Below are 26,331 nucleotides of genomic sequence, written 5' to 3'. Positions count from 1 at the left end.
AAGACACATGAAAGCCCGCATGGAGTTTTCTAAAAAATACCTGAAGGACTCCCAAGAAGACGGTGGCCGACTGGTTAGAGCGTCAGCCTCACAGTTCTGAGGACCGGGGTTCAATCCCCGGCCCCGCCTGTGTGGAGTTTGCATGTTCTCCCCGTGCCTGCGTGGGTTTTCTCCGGGCACTCCGGTTTCCTCCCAAATATCCTCCTAAAAACATGCATGAATTGGAGACTCTAAATTGCCCGTAGGTGTGAATGTGAGTGCGAATGGTTGTTTGTATGTGCCCTGCGATTGGCTGGCAACCAGTTCAGGGTGTACCCCGCCTCCTGCCCGATGATAGCTGGGATAGGCTCCAGTACGCTCGCGACCCAAGTGAGGAGAAGTGGCTCAGAAAATGGATGGATGGATAGACTCCAAGATGGTGAGAAATAAGATTCTCTGGTCTGATGGGGCTGCCACGGTGGACAACTGGTTAGCACATCTGCCTCCCACATCCCAAAATCATGCGTGGTAGGTTGATTGAAGACTCAAAATTGCCCGTAGGTGTGATTGTGAGTGTGAATGGTTGTTTGTGCCCGGGACCGTAGTGAGGATAAGTGGTAAAGAAAATGGACGGATGGATCGTCTGATGGGACCAAGATAGGACTTTCTGGCCTTAATTCTAAGATGTATGTGTGGAGAAAACCAGGCACTGCTCATCACCTGTCCTATACAGTCCCAACAGTGAAGCATTGTGGTGGCAGCATCATGCTGTGGGGGTGTTTTTCAGCTGCAGCGACAGGACGACTGGTTCCAATCGAAGGAAAGATGAATGCGGCCAAGTACAGGGATATCCTGGACGAAAAACTTCTCCAGAGTGCTCAGGAGCTCAGACTGGGCCAAAGGTTCACCTTCCAACAAGACAATGACCTTAAGCACAGCTAAAATAACGAAGGAGTGGCTTCAGAACAACTCCGTGACTGTTCTTCAATGGCCCAGCCAGAGCCCTGACTTAAACCCAATTGAGCATCTCTGGAAAGACCTGTAAATGGCTGCCCACCAACATTCACCATCCAACCTGACAGAACTGGAGAGGATCTGCAAGGAGGAATGGCAGACGATCCCCAAATCCAGGTGTGAAAAACTTGTTGCATCATTCCCAAAAAGACTCATGGCTGTATTAGCTCAAAAAGGGTGCTTCTACTAAATACTGAGCAAAGGGTCTGAATACTTACGGCTGTAATATTTCAGTTTTTCTTTTTAATAAATCTGCAAAAATTTCAACAATTATTTTTTTTCTGGCAATATGGGGTGCTGTTTGTACATCCATCCATCCATCCGGATGCTGGAGCCTATCCCAGCTATCTTCGGGCAGGAGTCTGGGTACACCCTGAACCGGTCACCAGCCAATCGCAGGGCACATAGAAACAAACAACCATTCGCATTCACACCAACGGGAGATTTAGAGTCTTCAATCAACCTACCATCCATGTTTTTGGGATGTGGGAGGAAACCAGAGTGCCCGGAGAAAACCCACCCAGGCACGGGGAGAACATGCAAACACCACACAGGCGGGGCCGGGATTTGAACCATGGTCCTTAGAACTGTGAGGCAGATGTGCTAACCAGTCGTTCACCGTGCCGGCTGTGTGTACATTAATGAGGAAAAAAAATTTACTTCAACGATTTTAGCAAATGCCTGTAACAAAGAGTGAAAAAATTAAGGGGGTCTGAATACTTTCGGTATCCACTGTATGTATATGTATGTATATATATATATTTAAACACAATAAACGCTGCAGAAACAGGCATAACTTCTATTAACATTCATATTATTACAACATTTTATGAAAGTAGTTGTTTAACTTTCATAAAACAGCATTTTAAAAATTTAACAATCTTGCTATGGCGTCTGGATAAATCTCTGATAGCGACCCGCCATGGTTTAACGATGACATCATCAATGACGTGTAGCGTATATTGGGTTAAGTAAAAACGTAATTAATTTAGGAGAAAATAATAAGACGGAAGCGACGCCTGCGTTACTTCCGGTTTTGCGTAATTTTAAGTTTCAGCATTATAAATCAAGCTATTTTGTCTCATAAAGGGGCACCACGTCGCTTTTTAGATGTATACAATTTAGAAGACGACAAACCTTTTATCATTTTCATATTCTGAAGGTTGCTACAGGAAAGAGATAAGAGTTCTCGATAACCAGAAGTCTGTTGTCGAACCCAAACCCACACAAATGATAGAGGTACTGAATTTTTATAGAATATTTAATGACATCTAACATAGGAATCTACAGGGAAAAAGCAAACAAAGGACAGACTAACATTGGTAGGAGAAGGCTGAACTTGTGATGTGACGGTGGAAAGAGCGTGTATTGACAATGCATATAGCTAGGGTTTCCAGTTCTCGTTAATTTAAACCCAACTATGCACTAATCTGTTCATTTTAGTACAGCACAAGATGGATTTACGTTGCGTGGAACAGAATTTAGGCTGGTCGATTTCCCGAATGTTAGGCCAGTCCGGTCCGCACGGGGAACAGGTGGATTTGGTGGAAAAGGAGGAAGGAAAAAAAGAAGAGCAGGAAGAAAAAAAGTTCCCAGGCAGGGCGGCCGGAGCCCGTATGTCGCTGTTCGCAAGACGTTCAGAGCGGACGTGTGCTGCCCGCTTCCTTCCCAACAGAGTTTGCCCAAGCACCCCTTTTGGGACCAAAAGGGGAGATGGACCGCCTCTTAATCAAACTTTTTCATCCTAGGATTTTTTTGTGGTTTAAATCCAGTGCAATAAAATATTAATTATTGGATATAAGATAACAAGACCATTTTCTAGCTTTGCATTGTCACTCGCACATCTTCTTTCATCCCTGTATCGAATGCTTCAATTGTTTGTGGTTGTTGAGAACATTGTAATATTTGCAATATGGCATTTGTGCGGGGTGAAACATCTCATCCGGTTCAGTTGACAAACAAATTTGACATGAGACATTCAAATTTGCAGAAATACAATCACTAGTGGCGCTATTGTGATGGTAACACTAAGGCGTTTATGCAAAGTTCTTAAAATATTTTATGACATTCAAGTCCATTGAAGATAGTGATTAGTTCATCCGGAGTTGCAGTAGCTTTCCACTACCTGTGGGTGTCGCTAGTGTCCCAGCCATTGTCCCAGACAGAAGGAACAAATGTCACTGGAAACAGCGGGAAAAATAAGTCTTTGTTGGTGAGACTCTTCAGGCTGGCTGGGGGTGGAAGTTAATTAATTTAGCGTCCGGGTGAGAAACCAATGTCTGTGTCTCAGCTTTAATGAGCTACTTGGGACTGGCTGGTAATTCATTTAGCGTCAGTGCGCGAAGTTAAGCCTCCTCTTGCTTCTTCTTTGATAAACAGACAAGGTTTTCCTTAGATGTCTTGTGTACGCAGACTGGTTCAGCGGGGCAGCCGAGGCAGGTATGCGGAACGGCACGAGACTGGGGGTTGCTGGGTGTCATCTTTAATGGCCTGTCCGTTACATCGTTGACGACATCAACATGACGGCTCATCCGCCAATGAGAGCAGCATTATTTTATAGTACTGTAATGACACTTGGCTGTCCCAATCACGTCGCTTAGCTATTTTAACCACAAATTAAGATTATATTTTCCCCCGCCCCTGCTAAATGCAGTTTGCACTGCAGTGTGCAATGACGATGTTCTGTGAAATAACTGGCTATGACCTCTTTGTATTTAAAAGCCCCTAGGCCATTGCTTTTCAAACATTTTACCCCAATACCACCTTAAAAATAAGTACGTAAGTTCGAAGCACCACCATGATGACCAACATTAAAATACAGTAGTGTCATCGCCCCAAGTGTTCATCTAAAATGAGGCGCGGGTTTTATTTCTAAAAAGTGTATTTAATATTATACACAGTTGGAACTTCTGCTTTTAACTATAGAAAATTAAAAACTGTACCTACTGAATCAAATAAAATATAATGCACATAAAGTTGAATAAAATTGTACCTAAATAAATGTTCGAAGAAACATTCCTAAATGATTCAATGCAAATGTATTATAGTTAAAAGGTAAATGCAACTGAATTGTACTTAACCAAAGTACTACACGGTATTTAAAAAACAAAATAATAAATTTGAAAGCGCTGTAACAACATGCAGTTTGAATCTTTAATTTGGATTCTTGCAGGTACCACTAGAGGGAGCCCACACCATACCAAACTTTGAGAACCACTGCCCTATGCTGTTTTAGCCATAATTGTTGTCCATGTGACCCTCATAGTACACTAATTATTGAATTTAAAATTGTGACAAATGACAACATACATAGGGTTTGAGGTGAAAAATTTTCATACGGGAGTTGTTACCTGCTTTGTAATGTGCATTAACACAGGCCCCACCTATCTAAGTCAGATGGCAATTTATGCTTTGAATTGTTCTGCCTTCAAGGTTTGTACTCTACTGAGTACCATTGTAGATGTTCATGACCTCTGCTCTAAAATGTATCTTTTAGCATGGCTTGAGTGATTGGCTTGATTTTCGTCTAAACTCTGCTGTGACGTGCGGACCTGCGGGCTGGAGTTAGTTTATAGCTTGTTTTCTTGCGGAGATGACTTCTCTGGGGTGACGGAGGACTTTTTTCATAGCCTTTATCAGATGACGACCCCTCACATCTGTCCAGTGTAGCAGTGTGGCATCTATATTTAGAGTATGGTTTTATTGCAATAGAAGAAATGGTCCTACTTCTCAGAAGTCTTTTTTCAACTGTTTGCTCTATATCATCTGATGCACTCGGCTCATTTTCATGTACTACCCCTTCCTCTTCATCATCAGATCCTGAATTCTGTGTGTCAGCTCTAAGGTTCTCCACAGGTTCCATGCGCTCTTCTGTCTTTAAATCCTCCTGCCTCTCATTGCCAGTTGAAGCGCTCTCTTCCATGTAGCCTTTGGATTCATTTGAATTCTTTTTTTCCTTGTCACTCTTCATTTCATCTTCCCCCATCTCATCATTCTCAGCGTAATCCACCCTTGGTCTCTTTCTTAAGGAATTTCTTTTTGGCTTCAAGATATTCTCTGTTTTGTCTGAAATTCTTTTTTTGTCACTTTTGACATTATCACACATTTTCGCACATGTAGCTGTATCTTTATGACTTTCTGGGGGTGTTTCTGTTTCTTCAATTTCTGCGTCTTCAATGGCCATATCTATAACTCTGTCATCAAACATTTTAGGTGTTCCCTCAGTCTGGTCGTCAGTTGTGACACTGGTAAGAAGCTGTTCCTTTGTGATTCCATCTCTGTTTTCAGGTGTATCATCAGTCAACTGAATCAGTGTTTTGGTTTCAATATCCTGAGGCTGGATCTCAGATTCCACGAGGTCTGTGCTTGTACCTGATCTTTGTATCAGTTTTGTTTTGCTCCTGAGCACTCCTGTTGTGAATGGAGTTTCTTGCTGTGCCAACACAGAGTCTTCTCCAAGAAGTGACTCTTCCTCAATGACAGCGTGTTCAAATTCTGAGACTTGAGTTTCCTCTTCTTCAGTTTGGTCCCCTTTTTTCTCCTCACACTCCTGGTCTTCCCTCAATATCCCTCCTCTATCTTCTAAAGCTTTAACTTCTCTGTCTGATTGATGGTTTGTGTGGGATATTTTGGACCTAGGCTGTGTGGTGATGGAAGCAGACTTTCTTCTTTTTCTTAGGTCTCCTGTTTCTATTGCGGGATCAGCAACCTCTTTCTCCTCTATAATAGTTGACCTTTCATCAGTCTCATCTATTTCCAAAATACATGTCTGTCCCTCTTCCTGTTTATCAGGATGTGCAATAGATTCTTTTTTTTCCATCTCAACTTGTGGATCAGTGTTTTCTCCCCTCTGAGTCACAGGTTCCTCCTCATCCCTTTCTCCTGTTCCTCTATTCCCACGTTTGTCCTCAGCTTCTTCCAGTAGCTGTGCTGTTTGCTCAGCCCGTATTTCTTTATGTGAAGCTGTTTCTTCTTCCTCTCCTTCTGACTGATGCCATTTGCAGGCTATTTTTGATTTATGTTGAGTGTTAGCAGGAACAGACTTCCTTCTTTTACCCAGAACCCGTTCTACTTCTAGTTTACCAATATCTGCTCTCTTTTTCACAGAGCTCATCCCTTCAGAACTCTGATCAACCATGAATGTAAATTCCTCCACCTGTGTCTCTTGCACATTGTCCCCTGATGCAATGGTGGCCAATGCAGATTGGGTCTGTTCAGGCTCTCCTGAGCCTTGTGTTTTCATGGATTCCTGTGTAGGATCATTCAAGGTGCTCCCCTCATAAGGAGTGTTTGCAGCTGCAACCTCTGGTTCAGTTGCCTCACATTCCCCTTTTTGTCCATGTTGAATGTCCTCTTGTTCCAAAACACAGTCTCCAATCACAGTGTCTGTTTTTAGTTCTGTAGTTTGCATTTGTAGATCAACATTCTTCTCCTCAAGGATCCCTTCTTGATGATACATCTGTTGATTATCCTGAATTAATTCATCTGTTTCTTCAACTTTTCCCTTGTGACCTATTACTTGAACCTTTGTTTCCTCTGTGCAATCTTCCATAACTAGGTTTTCCTGCTCAGTGTCTTGACCCACAGATGATTCAGCAAAATATTTCTCTGTCAGGGTTCCCTTGTGTGTCTGCCCCTCATGCTTATCTCCATTTTTAGCAGAAGTCTCTTCTTGGACTCTGTGGTCCACTAAAACTACAGTAACAGATTTCAGAGCCAGTGTCTTTGAAACCACTTCTACACTCTGTTGTGGAGCTGCACTAAGTTCTATTTCTTTCTCAAGTGGGTTGACAGGATTCTTTGCTTGTAATAGATCATCTGAGGATGCCGTCATAACCATTGAATACTCTTCCATTGTTGTCATCATCTCTACAATGCCTTCCTTTATACTTACAGATGTCCCTGCATTTGCAATTTGTTTGCCCTGCTCGGTGTCTTTTGTTACAGCTGAAGTCTCTTCTTCCATCATAATGACACCGGCTTCATTGAATTCCTTTACAGGAATATCATCTTTGTCTTCTGCCAGATAATTTTTGGGGCTACTTGTTGTTTCAACCTTCCTCCTCCTGCTCCTAGGAACTCTTATTTCAATGACTGGCACTTCTTCAATCTTGACTATATTTTCCTCATTTTGTTTTTCTGAAATACCATCTTTTATTTTTTTAGTATCGGTTTCTGTAGGTGTATAAATTGTACTGATAGATTCTTCTGTCCTGTTTTCCTCTGACACCGTTTCAGACTTTTCTGGTTTGGGGTCCTCTCCAACAGAACTGGACAGATCGTTTTCCTCTTTTGCTTCGAGCTTAGTCTCCTGGTTTTGTAATTCAGCACACTCTCTGCGGGCTAGTGTTTTTTCCACTTCCTTCACACTCAGTTGATGGTCCTTCACACTCAGTTGATGGTGTGTTGTTTTTAAATCCAGTAGGATGACTGAGGCTTTCTGGAGCTTGTGAAGTTCAATGCCTTCTTCCTGAGATGCTTCTTTTTCTGGTAGGACACTCTGGTACTCATCAGGCTTGTCTTTTTCTAAACCAACACTGGCTGTGTCAAGCTCTTGTGTCAAGTTATCTGCATCTTTCTCATTATTATCTACTGCCACAGTTACAGCCTCTGCCGTTCCTTTAGTGTTTTCATCTTCCTGTACTTCATTCCTCTCTTCCAGGTTTACCTCAGTTAAAGCTTTTTCTTCCTCTCCAGCCTTTGAAGCATCACCTTTTCCTGCAAAACTCAGTTCCTCAGCTGACCTTTCTCCTTCTGTTTCATTCACCATCCTGCCAGGTTCTACGTGACTATATTTGTTGATTTCTTCAGGAGCTGTCTTACATCTGCCTCTAAGAGGTACAACTGTTGACTCATAGTGATCTTCATCAGATCCCTCAGTAAGAGAATTTGCTTTTTCCACAAACTTTTCATCAATGGTCATATTCAATTCTTCTACAGCGTTGACTTTCTCGTGAGACACCTCCTCTACTCCTTGCATTTCTGACACATTTTCAATTCTAATGTGAGAATCACAGCAGGTGTCCATCAGATCCTCTCTGTCTTGACACTCCTCTGCAGCAAGTGCTGGTGCATTCTCAACTTCTTGTGGTGTTAAAGTAGTGTTTACTCCCGCAGATTCTTCTACTGCAATGGCGACATCATCTTTCTCCTTTTCTTCAGTAACGATACTATATATTCCCTACAATATATAGAAAATTGAGTATTGATTGCTATGATTCACTGATCATTTTGACAAAACTATGTATGTTTATAGATACATACACACCTCAGTCATCACAAAATCAGAAAAAGCAGCAGTCTTCTGTTTGCCAGTAACGTGTTCCTCTGGGGGCTCTGCTTCAATATCCTCAACTCTAACAGACATGAAAGCATTATTTTTTATTTTGAAATTTTAAAATATATTTATTTATGATCACCAGTTAACCATATGGTAATAATGAAGAGCGCACTTACTGGGAATTAAAACCATGCTATCTCCATGAACGTCAGCTGTGTGTACCACTACATTACCAATGGCTCCAAACAAATGCCATAACCTGCATTTTGTGAAAAGATGCTACAGCCAAAAATATATAGTAGTATGGTAGTGTGTGGTCACCTTATAACCTTTTTAGATTGCCTCTCTGAAATCTTATCAGCTTTCTTTGTTTGGTTTCGGCCACTGCTTCTACTCCGAGTTGCAACAGACTTGTCACCGGTATCTGTTTAGATCATTACATTAGTTTAAATAAACATTAGCTCATTATGTATACTTCTACACAATCTGTAGAAGCATTTTCACTGTAGAAAATGTTGAAATGCTTACCTTTAGTGGCGGAACACACTGATACTTCTTCCTGCAAATCAAAAATAAAATTTGTTTTTTCCTGCTAGAAATATTAGCTCTCCGTCTTTCTGGTCCACAAACTGAAATACAATACTAAAGAAACATACCACAATTTCTACTGTGTACGCCATAGATTCAGCTTCTTTTATTTGTGTGGCAATTGTCTCCTTGGTCACTTCCTTTTTTGTCTCACTCGTGACCTCATGTAGTGTCTCAAACAAACTCGTTGATAACGCTGCGAAACAGACAGCATTAATGTTGACTTAATGAAATACACTATTATGTAAATAGATCATCAATACACAATAATAATAACACATTTTATTTGTAGGCATCTTTCAGAGCACCCACAATCACATTACAGACAAATAAATACAACAGGGATCAGGTATGCAATAAAGGTATTGGATGGCGTATGCAAGTTGAAAAAGAGTTAACATTTTGGAGAAAGTCGATATCACGGAGGAATTGTGAAAAAGGGTTTGATGAGGGGCTGCATGGCTCGTACAGCGAGGAGCACGGAGGAAGAAGAGCAGAGAGTACATGATGGAACGTAAGGATAGATGAGAGGTAAGTGGGTGCAAGGTTATGATGATTCTAGAGGGTGAGGAGAAATTCACTGTTTGACAGGTAGCCAGCTCTTGTGTATAGAGGGGAAGTGTTTAAAGAAGGTAGTTTTGATAATGATGTGGGTAGTTCTGGTCCAGTTGTTGTTCATGTACAAGTTGAGTGGTAGACCAGAGAGGAATAACAGTAATCGAGGTGGGATGTGACCAGGGCTTTGTCAAAGACGGTGGTGCTGTTGGGTGTGAGGGATGGATGGATGAAGCTTGCTGATGTTGTGTAATGACCGGAATATGTTATTGGTATGTGTTGTTGACACCCAGACTCTCAACTTGTGTGTGGCAGAATGAAGTTGTCAATGGAAAGTGAAAAACTGTTTGATTTTGCCAAGATAGATTTTAGAAGCTTTTAAACCAATGAGCAGAAGGGTAGTTTTATTGCTGTTAAATTTGAGAATAATGGTTTTTGATTCTGTATCTGCAAAAAAGGAGGTTTGGGAAGGGACAAGTTAAGTGTAGAGTAGATGTGCTGGGTGACATCTAGATAACTGGAACTTGTTAGCATTTTTTAAAATTTGGAAATGATCAAGAGAGAGGACCGAAAACAGATCCTTGAGGAATATCTTTTTTTAAACTGGGAAGCGCTGAGAGTTGTGAATTGGACAAAATGAGACCAGCAGCCAGAGAGCTATGACTTGAACCAGAATAGATTGGTGGCTGAACAACCAGTGGAAGATGGTCTGTAAAGGAAAACGATATGGGAGATAGTGTTGAAAGCTACGCTGAGTTCAAGGGGACTGGAAATAGTAAAAAGTCCGAAATCAACAGGTCATTAGAGATTTCAAGCAAGGCTGTCTCCATACTACGTAGGATGGAAACCAGCCTGGAGTTCTTCAAAACTGAATTGTAGTGGAAAGGTGCGTGTGTAACTGTTTGGCTACTGTTACATCAATAATGTGCAATATGAATGGGCGGTTGGATTGTCAAAGTTGGTAGGATTGGTGGTACACCAGCTCTGGTTGGGCTAAGGTCAAATGTGATCCTGGATTTTCCTAAAAGTTAGATGTTGAAAATTGGAGAATGAGGCGGAATGTAGCTAAGGAAGGATGGGTGGAGTAGATTGGCTGTAGAGTATCCATCCATCCATCCATTTTCTGAGCCGCTTCTCCTCACTAGGGTCGCGGGCGTGCTGGAGCCTATCCCAGCTGTCATCGGGCAGGAGGCGGGGTACACCCTGAACTGGTTGCCAGCCAATCGCAGGGCACATCGAAACAAACAACCATTCGCACTCACAGTCATGCCTACGGGCAATTTAGAGTCTCCAATTAATGCATGTTTTTGGGATGTGGGAGGAAACCGGAGTGCCCGGAGAAAACCCACGCAGGCACGGGGAGAACATGCAAACTCCACACAGGCGGGGACGGGGATTGAACCCCGCACCTCAGAACTGTGAGGCTGACGCTCTAACCAGTCGGCCACCGTGCCGCCGGCTGTAGAGTAATTAACATAAAACAGGTTTTGGTGGATGTTTTCGAATTTTCCTTTGTACGTTGGTACACCTTCAGTTAGTCCGTGTTTTGGTGTTTCCTTCACTGGACCTGATGTGTTTCCTTCGCTGGACCTGGCATAGTACAGAGGGTTGCAACATACTACAATTCAAGGTTACAAATGGCAGGCGGCATAAGAATATATTGTCACTCGCCACAAGAATGCCGTATTTACGTGTTTTTATTATTAGTTCATATTTATGGCCTACAAGTGTTTTTCATAGTAATATTTGTTTTACTTTACTGCCGCATTAGTGTAATAGATGAAGACAAGTTGCAATGTACAAATTTGGGTTATGTCGCTGCCGTGGGAACATAACTCCATTATAAACCAAGGACCCCCTGCAATTAAATTTTGCTGTAACATGAGCATCCTTATAAAGAATGCAGTACTTTGCAATAGAGTACCAACTGTAATTTATCATGCCCCCCCCCCAAAATGTTTTTGTCAAAAGTCAATAGTGTGCATTATACATAGGTATAGGGGAAATTGAAAGCAACTTTCACATTTTATAAATGTATGCCGCCATCTAGAGGTTATGAAAAAGGTAGACACTTTGATTCCAATATGGCACTGCGACCGAGAGGTTTAAAAAAATGTGTACACTTTCATTCTAATATGCCACCGCAACCTAGAGGTTATGAAAAAGGTGTAGCCTACACTTTCATTCCAATATGACAGTATGACTACATATACAGTGGGTACGGAAAGTATTCAGACCCCCTTAAATTGTTCACTCTTTGTTATATTGCTAAAATCATTGAAGTTATTTTTTTCCCCTCATTGATCTACACACAGCACCCCATTTTGACAGAAAAAAACAGAATTGTAAACGTTTTTCCAGATTTTATCTGAATCTTTTTGAGAATGATGCAACAAGTTTTTCACACCTGGATTTGGGGATCCTCTGCCATTTCTCCTTGCAGATCCTCTCCAGTTCTGTCAGGTTGGATGGTGAATGTTGGTAGACAGCCATTTTAAGGTCTCTCCAGAGATGCTCAATTAGGTTTAAGTCAAGGCTCTGGCTGGGCCATTCAAGAACAGTCACAAAGTGAAGCCACTCCTTCGTTATTTTAGCTGTGTGCTTAGGATCATTGTCTTGTTGGAAGGCGACCCTTCGGCCCAGTCTGAGGTCCTGAGCACTCTGGAGAAGGTTTTTGTCCAGGATATCCCTGTACTTGGCCGCATTCATCTTTCCTATAATTGCAGCAAGTCGTCCTGTCCCTGCAGTTGAAAAACACCCCCACAGCATGATGCTTCCACCACCATGCTTCACTGTTGGGACTGTATTGGACAGGTGATGAGCAGTGCCTGGTTTTCTCCACCCATACCGCTTAAAAATAAGGCCAAAAAGTTCTATCTTGGTCTCATCAGACCAGAGAATCTTATGTCTCACCATCTTGGAGTCCTTCAGGTGTTTTCTTTAGCAAACTCCATGCGGGCTTTCATGTGTCTTGCACTGAGGAGAGGCTTCCGTCGGGCCACTCTGCCAGAAAGCCTCGACTGGTGGAGGACTGCAGTGATGGTTGACTTTCTAGAACTTTCTCCCATCTCCTGACTGCATCACTGGAGCTCAGTCACAGTGATCTTTGGGTTCTTCTTTACCTTTTTCACCAAGACTCTTCTCCCCCGATTGCTCAGTTTGCCCGGACGGCCAGCTCTAGGAAAAGTTCTGGTCGTCCAGTTTAAGGATTATGGAGGCCACTGTCCTCTTAGGAACCTTAAGTGCATCAGAATTTTTTTTGTAACCTTGACCAGATCGGAGCCTTGACACAATTCTGTCTCTGAGCTCTTCAGGCGGTTCCTTTGACCTCATGATTCTCATTTGCTCTGACATGCACTGTGAGCTGTAAGGTCTTATATAGACAGGTTTGTGGCTTTCCTAATCAAGTCCAATCAGTATAATCAAACACAGCTGGACTCTAATGAAGGTGTAGAACCATCTCAAGGATGATCAGAAGAAATGGACAGCACCCGAGTTAAATATGTGAGTAACAGCAAAGGCTCTGAATACTTATGGCTGTGTGATATTCTTTTTTAATAAATCTGCAACAATTTCAGAAATTGTTTTTTTCTGTCACTATGGGGTGTTGTGTGTAGATTAATGAGGGAAAAAATGATTTTAGCAAATGGCTGCAATATAACAAAAAGTGAAAAAAATTAAGGGGTTCTGAATACTTTTTGTACTTACTGTATGTACAGTTGTGCTGATAAGATTCCATACCCTGACAGAATTTCTGAAATATAGTTTTGTTTTTTTTTTAAATACGACTGATAACTGAACAACAACCATCATTAATTTCTTTATGGTTGTGTTTTTTAATGATAATGTTTTTTTCTGAAATGCGTGACAGTTTCATTTGAATCCCATTAATATAAAATTAAATGTATTTCGCCTGGCCCTTCATGTTTCCTTCAAAGGATCCTACCCATCTTACAAATTCTGCCTGGGCACAACTGTGTATTTTCTCATTTACTGAATAAAAGTAGGGCTGTGAATTTCAAAATTAGACCAAGTAAATAAAAAGAAAGTATTATGTGTTCAAATAAAGTGCTTAACTGCAGAATAATTCTTTGAAAAAACTAACAATATACAGATAATACTTCATGTTTTGATCATATGGGTAGAAGAAAAATCAGGCATTGTAAAAATGCATTATACATAGGTAGAAGGGTTTCCTAGAATTTTGAGGTCAACTTTGGGGGTGCGTATTATACATGGGTGCACATTACACATGAGAAATTACAGGACTTCTATTTTCTTCTTTAACTAATTTTATGCATTTGGGTGGTATGATGCTTGCTGTGGTATTATTGCAGACAAACAACAATTAAAAGTTATTCACCTGAACAGAATATGTTTGAATATGAACATAATATGCTATGTGTATGCTTTGAGCTCGTACCCCTCAAATCCATGGTCTGAACCTTGCTGGCAATGTTAAACCTCTGGTTTGGTCCACCTACTCCCTCCACCTCCCAAAGTAGGCCTGTGTCTCCTGGGTACTGACACAGGTACTTCTCACACACTGTGGACAAAAGGCAAGTGACAAAGCATGAACATTATGAAATGAACCAAAATTACCACGATTATTAGTAGTACAGTATCTCTGCACCGTACAGCCGCGGTCGCCATGCTGGAGGTCTACATATTATTTTTGTCTGGTGCCTTTTAAGTGTTTGACTCGATAAATTTGATAGAAACGTCAAAAAATAAAAACACGAGTTACACACGCGTTATTTCAGCTATAAACAAAGTATACTGTGAAGATACAAGATACTACAATTACTTGTCTATTCATAATATATCATCTCACAGCATTGTACATGGGAGACATACATACTTTTGTACATGGCTTTGGTGAGTGGATACCTCAATCCCACACAGTCGTCGTGAAAACTCAGCACAAAGTCCTCCAGCATGTGAAGGCCAAAGCCATTACCACGGTGACGTTTCCTCACAAATATAGAGTCCATGACAGGAAGCTCATATCTTCTTGTTGAAAAATAATTGTGTAAACTGCCTACAAGGGACACGAAACATAAACAGGCATGAAAATATTTGACTTTGATGTATAAAACCATTTTTTTCCCTCCACGTTTTAATTCGAACAGCAGTTAACTTCTTTTTTGACTTGAACGACAGTTACGAATGTTAACATCTTGCTTTAAAACATTCGCTATCCAATGAATCAACTTTTATGATAGCAACAGTGGGACCCCGGAACTAAGAAGGAATTTCTTTCAAAATGAGGACCGCTTGGATGAGAATTAGCGGATTGTGTTCGACTTTGCCGGTTCCAAAGTACAGCACATCCAAAACACAATGAAGGTTTTACCTGAGGTTTTGACTGAGTAGAAGCCAACAGCCTCCCCATTATTCCAGTAAATCTTTGCATAATCATTCTCCCCATGGCAGAGGAAGGGAAGCTCATCTTTGGAGTTGATCTCCCTTACTCTGTAGATCACCCGATTCAGGCTATACAACACTATTCTCTCCCCAACTGTCTCCACCTGAAGCGCACACACAGAATCGTCCAGTATATAGGATCATGCAGAAAATGGATAGAAAGACACGTACAATGTGAGTTTGTCACAGAGTGTTCACTCACTGTGATCTGAATAGCGACATGAGGGCTTTTTGCAAAGGCTTTTACCTCAACCGCTCCATCTCGAGCAAGGTCAGACGTCTTGAGAATATCCTCTGCGGTCCACCACCGGTCCAACAGGTACAGAGCGACAGCGGTGAAGGGGTCGGCGGGAGAAAAGAGGGCCAGCATCCTCTCTGTGTCACTGGAGCCATACAGAGGAACATAGCCTACCCTGGAAATGTCTACGCTGACCTGAAGACAGCGAGGACAGCACACAAATGAGTATATGTTAATACGACGTCATAAATGTACCAACCAGACCCAACATTGTGACCCCTCGATCAGTCTAATAAGATGCCGTGCAGGAGCTGTACAGTGAAACCCACATTCGTGCATTTCAGCATTCATTGTGTCATGTTGGTGTCAAGGAAGTATAGTCAAGTGAGTTCAGGACTTTCACTTTCACCCAAAAACTTTCTTGTGGCATTTCCTGGCGATAAGGAACTGTTGTTGAAGTGAGTTGAGTAGTTTCATGGAGACAAAAACAGCGCTTTGCCACCACTAATCCGCTCTATGTGCAGCATCATGTAACCGACCCTGGAGAACGAAAATTGTAATCTCGTAGGTTGCGTATATACCGGATGATGACCCTTATTAAACTTATGGTTGTTTGTTTGTATGTGCCCTGCGATTGGCTGGCAACCAGTTCAGCCTCCTGCCCGCTGACAGCTGGGCTAGGCTGCAGGCACGCCCGCGACCCGTGTGAGGAGAAGCGTGACAGAAAATGGAGGGATTATTGTGGTTCTGCAACATTTGTAGTTTGCAGTGGTGTAGAACTGCACAGCATCATACTGAGAGACGCCTAATATGAACAGAGAGGTGAGTGTCTTCTGAGCCCTATGCTGTATAACCTTGGTGGAGTCAGAGAGGGTGAGTTGCTCAGCAGAATCTGGGTTGCGCCAAAGGAGTTTGTTCATGTAGGTGTGAGCTGCTGCTTCCAGCTCAGCCTGGCTGACATCAGCCAGCAAATCCACAGGGAACTTCATACCTAAATAACACATAAACAGCGAGCACTTAGACACATCGGCGAAATAACCGCGTATGGCGATGGAAATGGCAATGTGAAAACAGAGGAATTCAATGAAAAAAGATTTTGTTTGATTAGATAAAAATCATTCAACCCATTGACAGTCCACTTCGGTCTGTCCGTTGTTAAACTTGATATTAATGAATTACATGTACCACTTTTGATTTGACTGCAATTGGAACAAAAACTAGTTCACTCGTATTTATTGTTGCAGGCTAACCTGCATCTAATTTAACAGTTTAATCTTCGCGCTTCATTCAATTATCAAAGATGCTATATCAACCATCATATAGATTTTTTTTAAGAAGTCTCACGTTCATTTTATTGTCAAAGACCTTTTAGATTCACGTTTGTTTTATTTAATGTGTTGTTCTATATTAATTTCTCCAAATATTGGGAAAACCTGCAGTTAGTGTACTGCATGTCCATGTTTGGCTGCCTTTCGCAGCGCATCGGGCGAAGACGTACAATGTTGGCGTGTATGTTCTTTGTGGAGCAAAGAGAGCAAATGCCTCTGTGCGCAGATGCTTTTGTTTCACCAGCGAAAGCTGGCCTGTGTGCTGCCCCGAGGCCAGGGAGCTGTAAATTCCACACAGCCATGCATGAACCAGTCAGACATTTCTTTCCTCTTACAGAAGGTCTCTTCTGTATGCTACGTTGCCGAGCATGGAATGTTCTTTATAGCAGGTTTGCGTATCTTTGTAAAATAGCTAACATGCATGAAACTACGGTATGGCCTTGTCTCCATACAACCAGGACTTTCTGTTTTACTATACCGGAACTTATTTGATTGAAACAGCTTTATTCTAAAGTTTATTTATTGATTTTTTTTGCTTTTGTCTGTGTTACTGCACCGGTTTTGATGGAAATTGTGTCTATAAATTGGTAATAGGTCTATATATTCCCTTTATGGGCGGGGGGTTCCTGTGGAAATTAGTGTTGTGCAAAATCTGGTGTATTCACAACAGAGATTTTCTTCTTGTTTTTAACGTGTCGTGTTCAGCTGCATGGCCTTGCAGAATGGTGGCTGTGGATGACTTTTGTGCTGGAACAGTTTTGCTGTGCAACAGGGGAGTGTGAAAAAAAAAATCCTCTGCTGATTTATTTCTTTTTTATTATTATGCTGAAAAATGCAGCCGGACAGAAAAGGATTTTAAGGGACAGAACGGACAAGGGGAATAGGGGTGTGAACCACAGCAGAAAAGTAGTTACGCAGTCTAGATATTTGACCACAAGTTGTCATGGTCTGTGTTTTGGTTGTGGTTGGGTTTGGTTTAGTTTCATGTTTTCCCCGTGTCTTGTGTGCTCATTTATTGTGTCCACCTGTCTACCTTCTACCTTTTGTCGACCAATCAGTTCCCTCCACCCACTCGTGTCTTGTCCAGGTGTTCCTTGTTGTCTCCGCAATCTGTATTGAGTTCGCTGGTTTCTTTCAGTTCTTGTCGGTTCATTGTCATTGTCAGGTGTCATTGAGTCGGTCTGTGTCACATGTCAAAGTCGCCTGTAGTTTCAGTGGTCATGTCTTCTTTCCAGTTTTAGGTTTGTTCAAGTGTTTCTTTGTGACTTTGATTATCAGTTGTGGGACTTTGTTTAGTTTGCTTTTTCCATGATCCTTGTTTCCCTTTGATTTGGAATTAAATATCATTTTTGAGACTTCTGCCTTGCCTCCCTGCTTCCCTGCACTTGGGTCCTCCACATTTTTGCCTTGCTTTCCATCCATCCATCCATTGTCTTCTGCTTATCTGAGGTCGGGTCGTGGGGGCAGTAGCTTTAGCAGGGACGCCCAGACTTCCATCTCCCCAGCCACTTCATCCAGCTCTTCCGAGGGGATCCCGAGGCGTTTCCAGGCAAGCCGAGAGACGTAGTCTCTCCAGCGTATCCTGGGTCATCCCCGGGGTCTCCTCCTGGTGGGACGTGCCCGGAACACCTCACCAGGGAGGCATCCTAAACAGACGCCCGAGCCACCTCATCTGGCTCCTCTCAATATGGAGGAGCAGCGGCTCTACTCTGAGATCCTCCCGGATGACCGAGCTTCTCACCCTATCTCTAAGGGAGAGCCCGGACACCCTGCGGAGGAAACTCATTTCGGCCGCTTGTATCCTGGATCTTGTTTTTTCCCACAGCTCGTGACCACAGGTGAGGCTAGGAACATAGATAAAACCGGTAAATCAAGAGCTTCGCTTTTCGGCTTAGCTCCTTCTTCACCACAACGGACTGATACAAAGTCTGCATCACTGCAAACGCTGCACCGATCCGCCTGTCGATCTCCCGTTCCAATCTTCCCTCACTCGTGAACAAGACCCCAAGATACTTGAACTCCTCCACTTGGGGCAGGATCTCATCCCCGAGCTGGAGAGGGCATGCCACCCTTTTACGACTGAGGACCATGGCCTCAGATTTGGAGGTGCTGATTCTCATCCCAGCCGCTTCACACTCGGCTGCAAACTGCTCCAGTGAGAGTTGGAGATCACGGCCTGATGAAGCCAACAGAACCACATCATCTACAAAAAGCAAATATGCAATACTGCGGCCACCAAACCGGACCCCCTCTACACCTTGCCTGCACCTAGAAATTATGTCCATAAAAGTTATGAACAGAATCGGCGACAAAAGGCAGCCTTAGCGGAGTCCAACCCTCACCCAAAACGAGTCCGACTTAATGTCGGCAATGCGGACCAAACTCTGACATGGGTCGTACAGGGACCGAACAGCCCGTATCGCGGGGTTCGGTACCTCATACTCCCGAAGCACCCCCCCACAGGACTCCCGGAGGGACACGGTCTAACGCCTTCTCTAATTCCACAAAACACATGTAGACTGCTTGACTGCTCCTCCTCAATCTGAGATTCGACTTCCCGACAGACCCTCCTCCAGAGCGGAGACCAGCACAGATGCGTCGTCCTCATCATGCTTCATGCCGGTCCACCCAGGGGACCTTGAATGTGATGTGAATGTGCCCTATGTGTGCAATATGTACTCTGTATAAAAATTCTAGTGGTGGGACTTTGATGTGTTAATACCATTTTTTTTTATTACAAAAAATTAGCACATGAAAAATATTGGGCTATATAGTGCGCTCGTTCCTAACAGCTTTCGGACACACCACGGCGCTCCGTTAATGACGTCACAGCTGCCGTGATCCTAGTGATTTATGTTATAACGGGGGGGACAACAATCATTTATCATCGTGATCATGATGAAGGAAATTGATCGACTTCCATAGCACATGAGCTCATTCTAGTTTTTTGGGTTGAAGTATTTTGATGAGAGCAACAACAACAAATAAAAATGAAAGACAAATTCAAGGAAAGTTGCGCAGTTTAACAAGCAGAGTCTAATTCGAAAGGAAGACAAAGTTCCAAAGTGTCTTGTCGATTTAGAAGGGGGGGATGGGCGCGGAAGGCGTGCGCCCGAGTTGGGCGCCTTTGGGTGCGTGCTCCGACGAATTACCGACTGCAAAGCACAGCCTGCGCCAGGAAACACACAGCATTAGATTTCATTCCTGCTATTTGTCACTGCACTCATCCTGAGCGCCGCGTGCGCCAGGAAACACACAGCATTAGATTTCATTCCTGCTATTTGTCACTGCACTCATCCTGAGCGCCGCCTGACAGCAGACGCTCACACAGCAGCACGCAGACGCAAACTTACCGTGGACAAAGAGCGCTGTGTCTTTTTCAACTCTCAGACAACCGGAACGATTCCAAAGCGCACGAAGGGGGTGACGTCATACCGGCGCCGGTGTGCCGTTGTGCGCGTGCGCCGCTCAACCGGGTCACCGATCCTTATGTAACACTAAATCTCCTCGAAGCCTCGCAAATGAGTTCGGCCCTGCGGACATGGCAGGCGCAGTCTTAGTGTTTAGGGCTGTTGACAAATGTTACTTTGGGAAGTCAGCCTGTGGGAAAGGGAGCAGGGGAACTTTCTTACTTCGCTTCTTTTTCAATGAACGCATCAGCAGGATAGACTTAACCACATATTTGTTCTTTGCACAAGTCGTTTTGCAAATATCTGGGACAGGTTAATTTGGCTCATTTCAAATTGAATGAGTTTTACATGACTGAAATGTTTCATATTTCATATCCACACAGAGTTCCATATGATTCCTCGACTACATCCAAAACGGATTTATTCTGTGAAATCCTTTTCCAGTAGATGTCGCTTCCTTGTTTCTCTCTCCACTCATCCGTCCGGATTCCTACAGTTCAATATGGGCGGAGGAGTGATTAATTATTATTATTAGGGCCCGAGCCGGTAGACCTGCGAGGTCCCTATTGTTTTGGGAGAAATTATTCTTACTCTTGTTACTCTTATTATTCTTATTATTATTTTAGTCATGACAAACACAGCTATTTTTGAGGCACTAAATGTGCACGAAAACTCACTAAATTTGGCACGCACATCAGGCCTGGTGAAAAATTGGATAATTTCACGATTTCATCACGATTTCCTGAAAAATGGCTCCACAGCGCCCCCTAGAACGATGCCGAAAGTACTTCAAAGGCGAACTCGCTGATCCGTATGACCTGTGAAAATCAGAAAATCGGTACGCATATAGAGGGGACCCAGACGCACAAAAAAGTCAGTGCGGCCGATATCGTAACTCCAACAGGAAGTGACCTATGACCTTTTGAAGGAAAAAAGTGCAAAATATTTGCATTTTTTTTTAGGGGTTATACTTTTGCGAACTCCTCCTACAGCTTTCATCCGATTCACTTCAAACTTGGTGTGTATCATCTCAAGACATTAAAAGTTATCAAAAGCTTTTTAATCCAACGAAGTATATGACGGAGGAGGGGCTTCAAACCTTTCATTCCACATTTCGCCACAAAACCGAAAATTTCATCAAAGTCGAATTTGTTGTACGTTTCACATAGAGCTACCAAACTCGACTGACACCTGCATTGACCTCAGACGTACACAAACTTCAAAGGCCCGCATACGCTAAACCCAACAGGAAGTGACCTGCGACTTCGTAATCGTAAGGTTCGCCCTTTTTCGCAGGGTTGCTGATGCAGTGCATCAAAGAGCTCTTCGCAGTACGTCACACCTACCAAACTTGGCAGGTACATGTATTACCCCGGGGTTCTACAAAATTGTAATTGCAACCTAAATCACATATTATATGATAGATTATCCACTGGTATCGAACATACATATAATTGTACGATCGCCTAATATTATTACAAATACACCAAACATTGATGAAAAAGTAGCCGTTTTAAAATCAGAAGCCAGTAAAAAAATGTTTGTTCAACTATTATTCAATGTTTTTTTTTTTAAAAGTGGAATTGGTAACAAAGAAATGCTCACAATAGCTCAATATCTCCTGCAGGATACCCAGCCAGGGGGACATCACCCACTCCCCAGACCCAGCGTGGTCCCCTAGCTCAACCGAAGCGCCCCGACCAGTCCCAAAGTACCACCACCACCCACACCCAATTACCCCCCCCCCCCCCCCCCCCCCCTCACCCAGCGCACCCCACCGCTGCCACCACTCCTAGCACCCCCTGGAAAGCATGGGGGCCCACACCACCAACAGGGCCCAATGCAGGAGGCAGCTGCCACCCGAATAAAAAAGGTCACAGTCTGCCAAAAGCGTCCCCATGTTAAGCACCCGTTACGAACAAAGGTGAGGGCAAGGCGGGGACCCAAGGGGGAGTGGAGGGGACCCCCATCTCCCCGCGGCCCGACAAATGAAGTGGAGGAGGGCGCAGGCCACAGGAGTCTAGCCAAGAGAAATGTGAAGACCCACCAGCCACCCTATTACTATGGTTACCAGGTCCCCGACTGGTGGGGTGTCTGGTGGGGTGTTGTGCTTTCAAATTGGGGAGACTGGTCAAGGGGCAATGATGACCCCCTCCCAGGCCAACAAGCGGCGTCTGCTCCATTGTGCCTCGTGCCAGCCCCCCAGGGGATCCTCAATGAGATGTGAATGTGGCCAATGTGTGAAACAATGTCCTGTACAGTCTGAGTAATAAAAATGGGCCGAGTGACTGGAACTCCTGCGGGTCCGGCCAGACCCGACCGGCTGGAAAACCACTGAGAAAAGGGGGCGCAGCAGTTTTCGACATGTACATTGTCTAATCCTGGTATTCATTTATTGTTTCAACAAACGTCAGCAATACTCGCTGTCACGCAACATCGGTTGAGTTGAGCTGAATGCATTTGAAAACAGTGCTGTCCTTTCCTATGTTCAAAAGGAGGCGCCTTATCAAGTCTCCTTGACCCAGTGTCATATTCCCCCTGACGGTGGATCCCCCTTCCAGGATGACCAGGCTGCAATGGATTTTTCACATAGTCCGGTGCTGTACAAGTCCATGGCTTCGCTTCAGTACACCTCTTTCGCAACATGTAACTCCAACAAACAGTATGTACTTATTTTCATACTGTGTTTTCTCTGAAATCAACACATCGAGCAACTGCCTATTCCAAACATGTACGCCGCAATGGTAAAGAACAGGCTCAAAATTAAGCTCCTTTATAAAAAAAATTTTTTACAGCTTTGTTGCGAGGAAACCTCAGTGAAAGTCACTCGATTTGGCCGTTTGGCCTGATTTGCTACACAAAGGATGACTGTACACTTAGCATTGCACACCATTGAACTCTCTCCACAACATATGTAACACTTCCAGTCATCAATAACATTTTCTACCACTTATATCTCAGGGTGCACAAGAGCCTATCCCAGCTGATATAGGGCGAGGTGGTAAACACCCTTGACTGGTTGCCAGTAAATCACAGTACATACTAAATACACTGTGTTCCAAATTATTATACGTTTAAGTTAAAGAAACATTTGAGTTTTTGTTGTTTTGGGCAGATGTGCTGACCGGTCGGCTACCGTGCCGCACAATTCAGCTGGATTAATGGAAAATTACTTCCGGAGGAATGCTCAACATTAGTTTTTTTATCTGCAATGGGGAAAAAGAAGGATGTTGCTGCTAAACTAAGTACAAAAAAAAAAAATTGAAGGGAAAGAAAAGATTTTCAGTATCTATGTGCCCTGCGTTTGGCTGGCAGTAACACATGCTGCAAGGAAATACAATTAAAGCTTTAGCTGCTCTGGGTATAAAGGGAGGGGAAAAAAATCATAGTGTTCATACTATTACTAAATACTAAATACTAATACTAAAGTCATACTATTATTATTATTAATGAATGTTCATCAGATCGTCAAATATCAATCAATCTGAATTTGGCACTTGGACTTGCAGTGTAAATCCATCTTTAGTGTGATTAGTTAATGATTAATCTTCTGAAACACATCTAGAAAGTTCAGAGGTATATATCCTTGTGTTTGAGTTGACTATTTGATTGTTGTTAAGGGCGTGTTTTATGAATGTAATGTGTGATATTTCAATAGATTTTCAATTTTTTATTGCAGTCAGTTAGCTCATCTAGTGAGGTGGTGGTTGGAACCAGGGGCTGTCTGCACAGACAAGGCCGCCATTATCCCTCTACAGCTCTGGTTCACAGGCAGTTTCTACTTTGGCCCTCACTTATAAAGCTCGCTATTCTTGCTAATAAAAACACGATGTTCATGTCTCTTCGGGCTGCTGACTCTTGAAAGTTTAACCAATGACACTCCAATCGTTTATTCACCGCTTGCGGGCGAGCCTATCCCAGCTTACTTTGGTTGAGAGGTGTTATATAAACGTGTCTTGTTAGTTACACCGAAATGCTTAAACACGAACACCATGAATGTTACAATGTATGCTGGTAATTATGGGCATTATTACAGTACACTTGGACATTTCTGATGATATTACTACATAACATACAGTAAAATACTATAAAGTGATTATACAGTAATTCAATATACTTTCCACTGCATCATGAGATTTTTGTTGATGTTACACACTATGACCAGATAGTTACTGTCCTTTTTTTTAATCGATGTATTTGTTCATTGTGAAAATTGAAGACTTTTAAGTGCGCCTTATGGTCAAGAAAATACGGTAATAATTTTGCTGCATTTAATCTTACCCTAGCATTTGGCGCTGCCACTAATGTATTGTGTTATCACAGAACATTTTGTATTACAATATTTTATTGTGAAATAACACAGTAAAATGGTGATTTCACAATTAAATTCTTGATATTGTACTTAACTGAGTTTTTCCGAGTGGGCTTTAAAAATCCAGCTCAAATGACATTTCAAATTGATTTACAGTATATTACTGTATTTTTGCGCCAAAGTTTTTATTTTATTTTCGAGTAATTAACATCATATTTAAAAAATACCGGAGTTCTATTGTGTGACTTCAACCAAAAGCCCATGATGCAGTGGAAACTACAGTTAATTACTGTATAATCACTTTACAGTATTTTACTGTCTGGTATGTGGTAAATACCGATAGAATTTACATGAATGTCTAACAGTGAATGTAAGCAGGCTATAATGGTCAAAATTGACAGCTCTATATTGTACAACTGGCATTCCACCACCACACATCCAACGAGAAACAGTCACTAAAATTGAAAGGTACAAACAGCTGAAAGATCCCAGACACATACAATTTGGACACCAGGAAGTAAGGTGAAGACTTTAGTGTCACAAAAGCAAAGGAAATCAACCCAAGCCAGGCCGCTTATGGCACGATGGTAAGCTGGTGGAAGTACCACAGCGAGCAACACAACGAAGCCCGACCAAAGCTAGAAGAAACACTCCCCCCAGGCTCATACTTAAACTTCAAAAATGACATTTAAATCAAGGACAAAGGTTGGGAAAACCAAAGCCAGTCTTCACAAATGGGTACTCGCCACCAGCCCTGACTGTCCATGTGGAGAAACAAACAATGAACCACATCCTTCAAAAATGCCAGTTGGGTCCGAACTGCTCCAGTCAAGACCTTCAGGACGTGAAGAACACTGTCCTACAATCCGGGAAGTTTTGGTGCAACAAGATATGATGATGTTGATCAAAAGTGAATACAATGTCCTCAATCTGCATATTTATTAATATTCAATAATGAAGTCTTTCATTCGGTAGATTATTACGATTCAAGTATCATTCGTCTAGAATTGCCACTCGTAATTAGGTGAAATAATGATTTTTTAATCCTACTGAAGTTAAATCATAAATTGACCAACTTGGAAGGACTTCATCAAGTTGGAAGAGGGAAAGAGAACACCTTGGAATTTTTCCAAAATACCAGACTACAGAGAATGAATGATGGTTATTGTTCACTTTATGCCTGCAGAACATGAGGGGGAGGTGTATTCAAATTTCACCTGCCTTCCTAAATCCCGCTGTGCTGCAGAGCAGCCATGAATTGAGTCTATTGTAAGAAGCAGGCAAAAATAGAAAGGCTATCTGGAAGGCAGCCTCCTCATGTCTACTGAAACGATTCTAGCTCAATGACTTTTAGGTGATGTTTGAAGACACTTGTAAGAATCAATCCCAGTAGAACCGGGACCTTAAAAGAGCTTTATGCTGTTTGTGGTAGTGGGTACAACACCTCAACAGATTGTTGAGGTGTTTTTCCAATCACATTCGTGATTTACTGTTAATGTTCATTATGCCCAAAAGTCAGGTAGCAAGTTGAAAGACGTCACATGATTCCTATAGTTGCACCCCCCCACCCGCAACCTGACCCAGAAAGCTGTTAAAATCCCTGTAGGAGGAAGTCAGTTATGTTGTAAGACCTGACGGAGTTTTTTGTTACATCCCGCCTCATAATGATAGGACAGTGTTATTTGCGACCAAACAAACAAAAGGACAAAACACAAAAATGGTGCCACTTTGCCATTCGGCTTCTGCCGGATCTGGGAGAAAGAGAGCGGGAGGAATTTGGGAGGGCTTTTCGAAGCATTGGGATGGTCATATGATGCATCTGCCAGGCAGAGGCGGAGTAGGGGCCGGCAACACGAATTCTAAAATTCTGAAATGCAACTGTACCGAACTTAAAAGTTATATACAACTATATACAACTGTACTCAACAAACATACTGTACTGGATTAAAATCTTTTTGAAAAAAGTTTCCCCAGTCTCCCCGTACACCAGTCCGCCCTTGCTGCCAGGTCATCTCCACAGCAGGAGATGACTTGGCCTCTACAGAACGTGTGCCATCTGATTGACTGGCGACCAGACTAAAGTATTGTATGCCTTTCGCCCAAAGTCGCCTGAGATAGGCTCCAGCTTTCCGCAAGTCTGAACAGAATAAGCAGTTCAGAAAATGGATGAATATACAGTATCTACCGTATACACGTCACTT

General features: G+C 42.7%; 1 protein-coding gene across 1 annotated transcript; it reads right to left on the bottom strand.

Moving 5' to 3' along the window:
• Positions 1–2,236: 2,236 nt before the first annotated feature.
• LOC133475439 (uncharacterized) lies at positions 2,237–19,932 on the bottom strand. The gene is made up of 11 exons (XM_061768294.1): positions 19,762–19,932; positions 15,935–16,071; positions 15,090–15,275; positions 14,772–14,946; positions 14,277–14,456; positions 13,839–13,961; positions 8,929–9,056; positions 8,801–8,831; positions 8,594–8,696; positions 8,261–8,348; positions 2,237–8,173 (listed from the first exon to the last, which is right to left on the bottom strand). The coding sequence occupies exons 2-11, from the start codon at positions 16,067–16,069 to the stop codon at positions 4,520–4,522; spliced, it is 4,803 nt and encodes a 1,600-aa protein (XP_061624278.1). The 5' UTR covers positions 16,070–16,071; positions 19,762–19,932; the 3' UTR covers positions 2,237–4,519.
• Positions 19,933–26,331: the final 6,399 nt, after the last annotated feature.

This window comes from Phyllopteryx taeniolatus, chromosome 3, assembly GCF_024500385.1.
Source record: "Phyllopteryx taeniolatus isolate TA_2022b chromosome 3, UOR_Ptae_1.2, whole genome shotgun sequence".
NCBI lineage: Eukaryota > Metazoa > Chordata > Actinopteri > Syngnathiformes > Syngnathidae > Phyllopteryx > Phyllopteryx taeniolatus.
The sequence above is the reverse complement of the archived record's forward strand: the minus strand, read 5'-3'. Positions and strand labels throughout refer to the sequence as shown.

Excerpts from the sequence above, each read along its gene's own strand:
- LOC133475439 (XM_061768294.1), bottom strand. The coding sequence starts at position 16,069 with ATGAAGTTCCCTGTGGATTTGCTGGCTGATGTCAGCCAGGCTGAGCTG. Across the intron at positions 15,276-15,934 it reads CCCTCTCTGACTCCACCAAG|GTCAGCGTAGACATTTCCAG; the intron begins GTTATACAGCAT and ends CGCTGTCTTCAG. Across the intron at positions 9,057-13,838 it reads TCAGACCATGGATTTGAGGG|CGTTATCAACGAGTTTGTTT; the intron begins GTACGAGCTCAA and ends TCTGTTTCGCAG.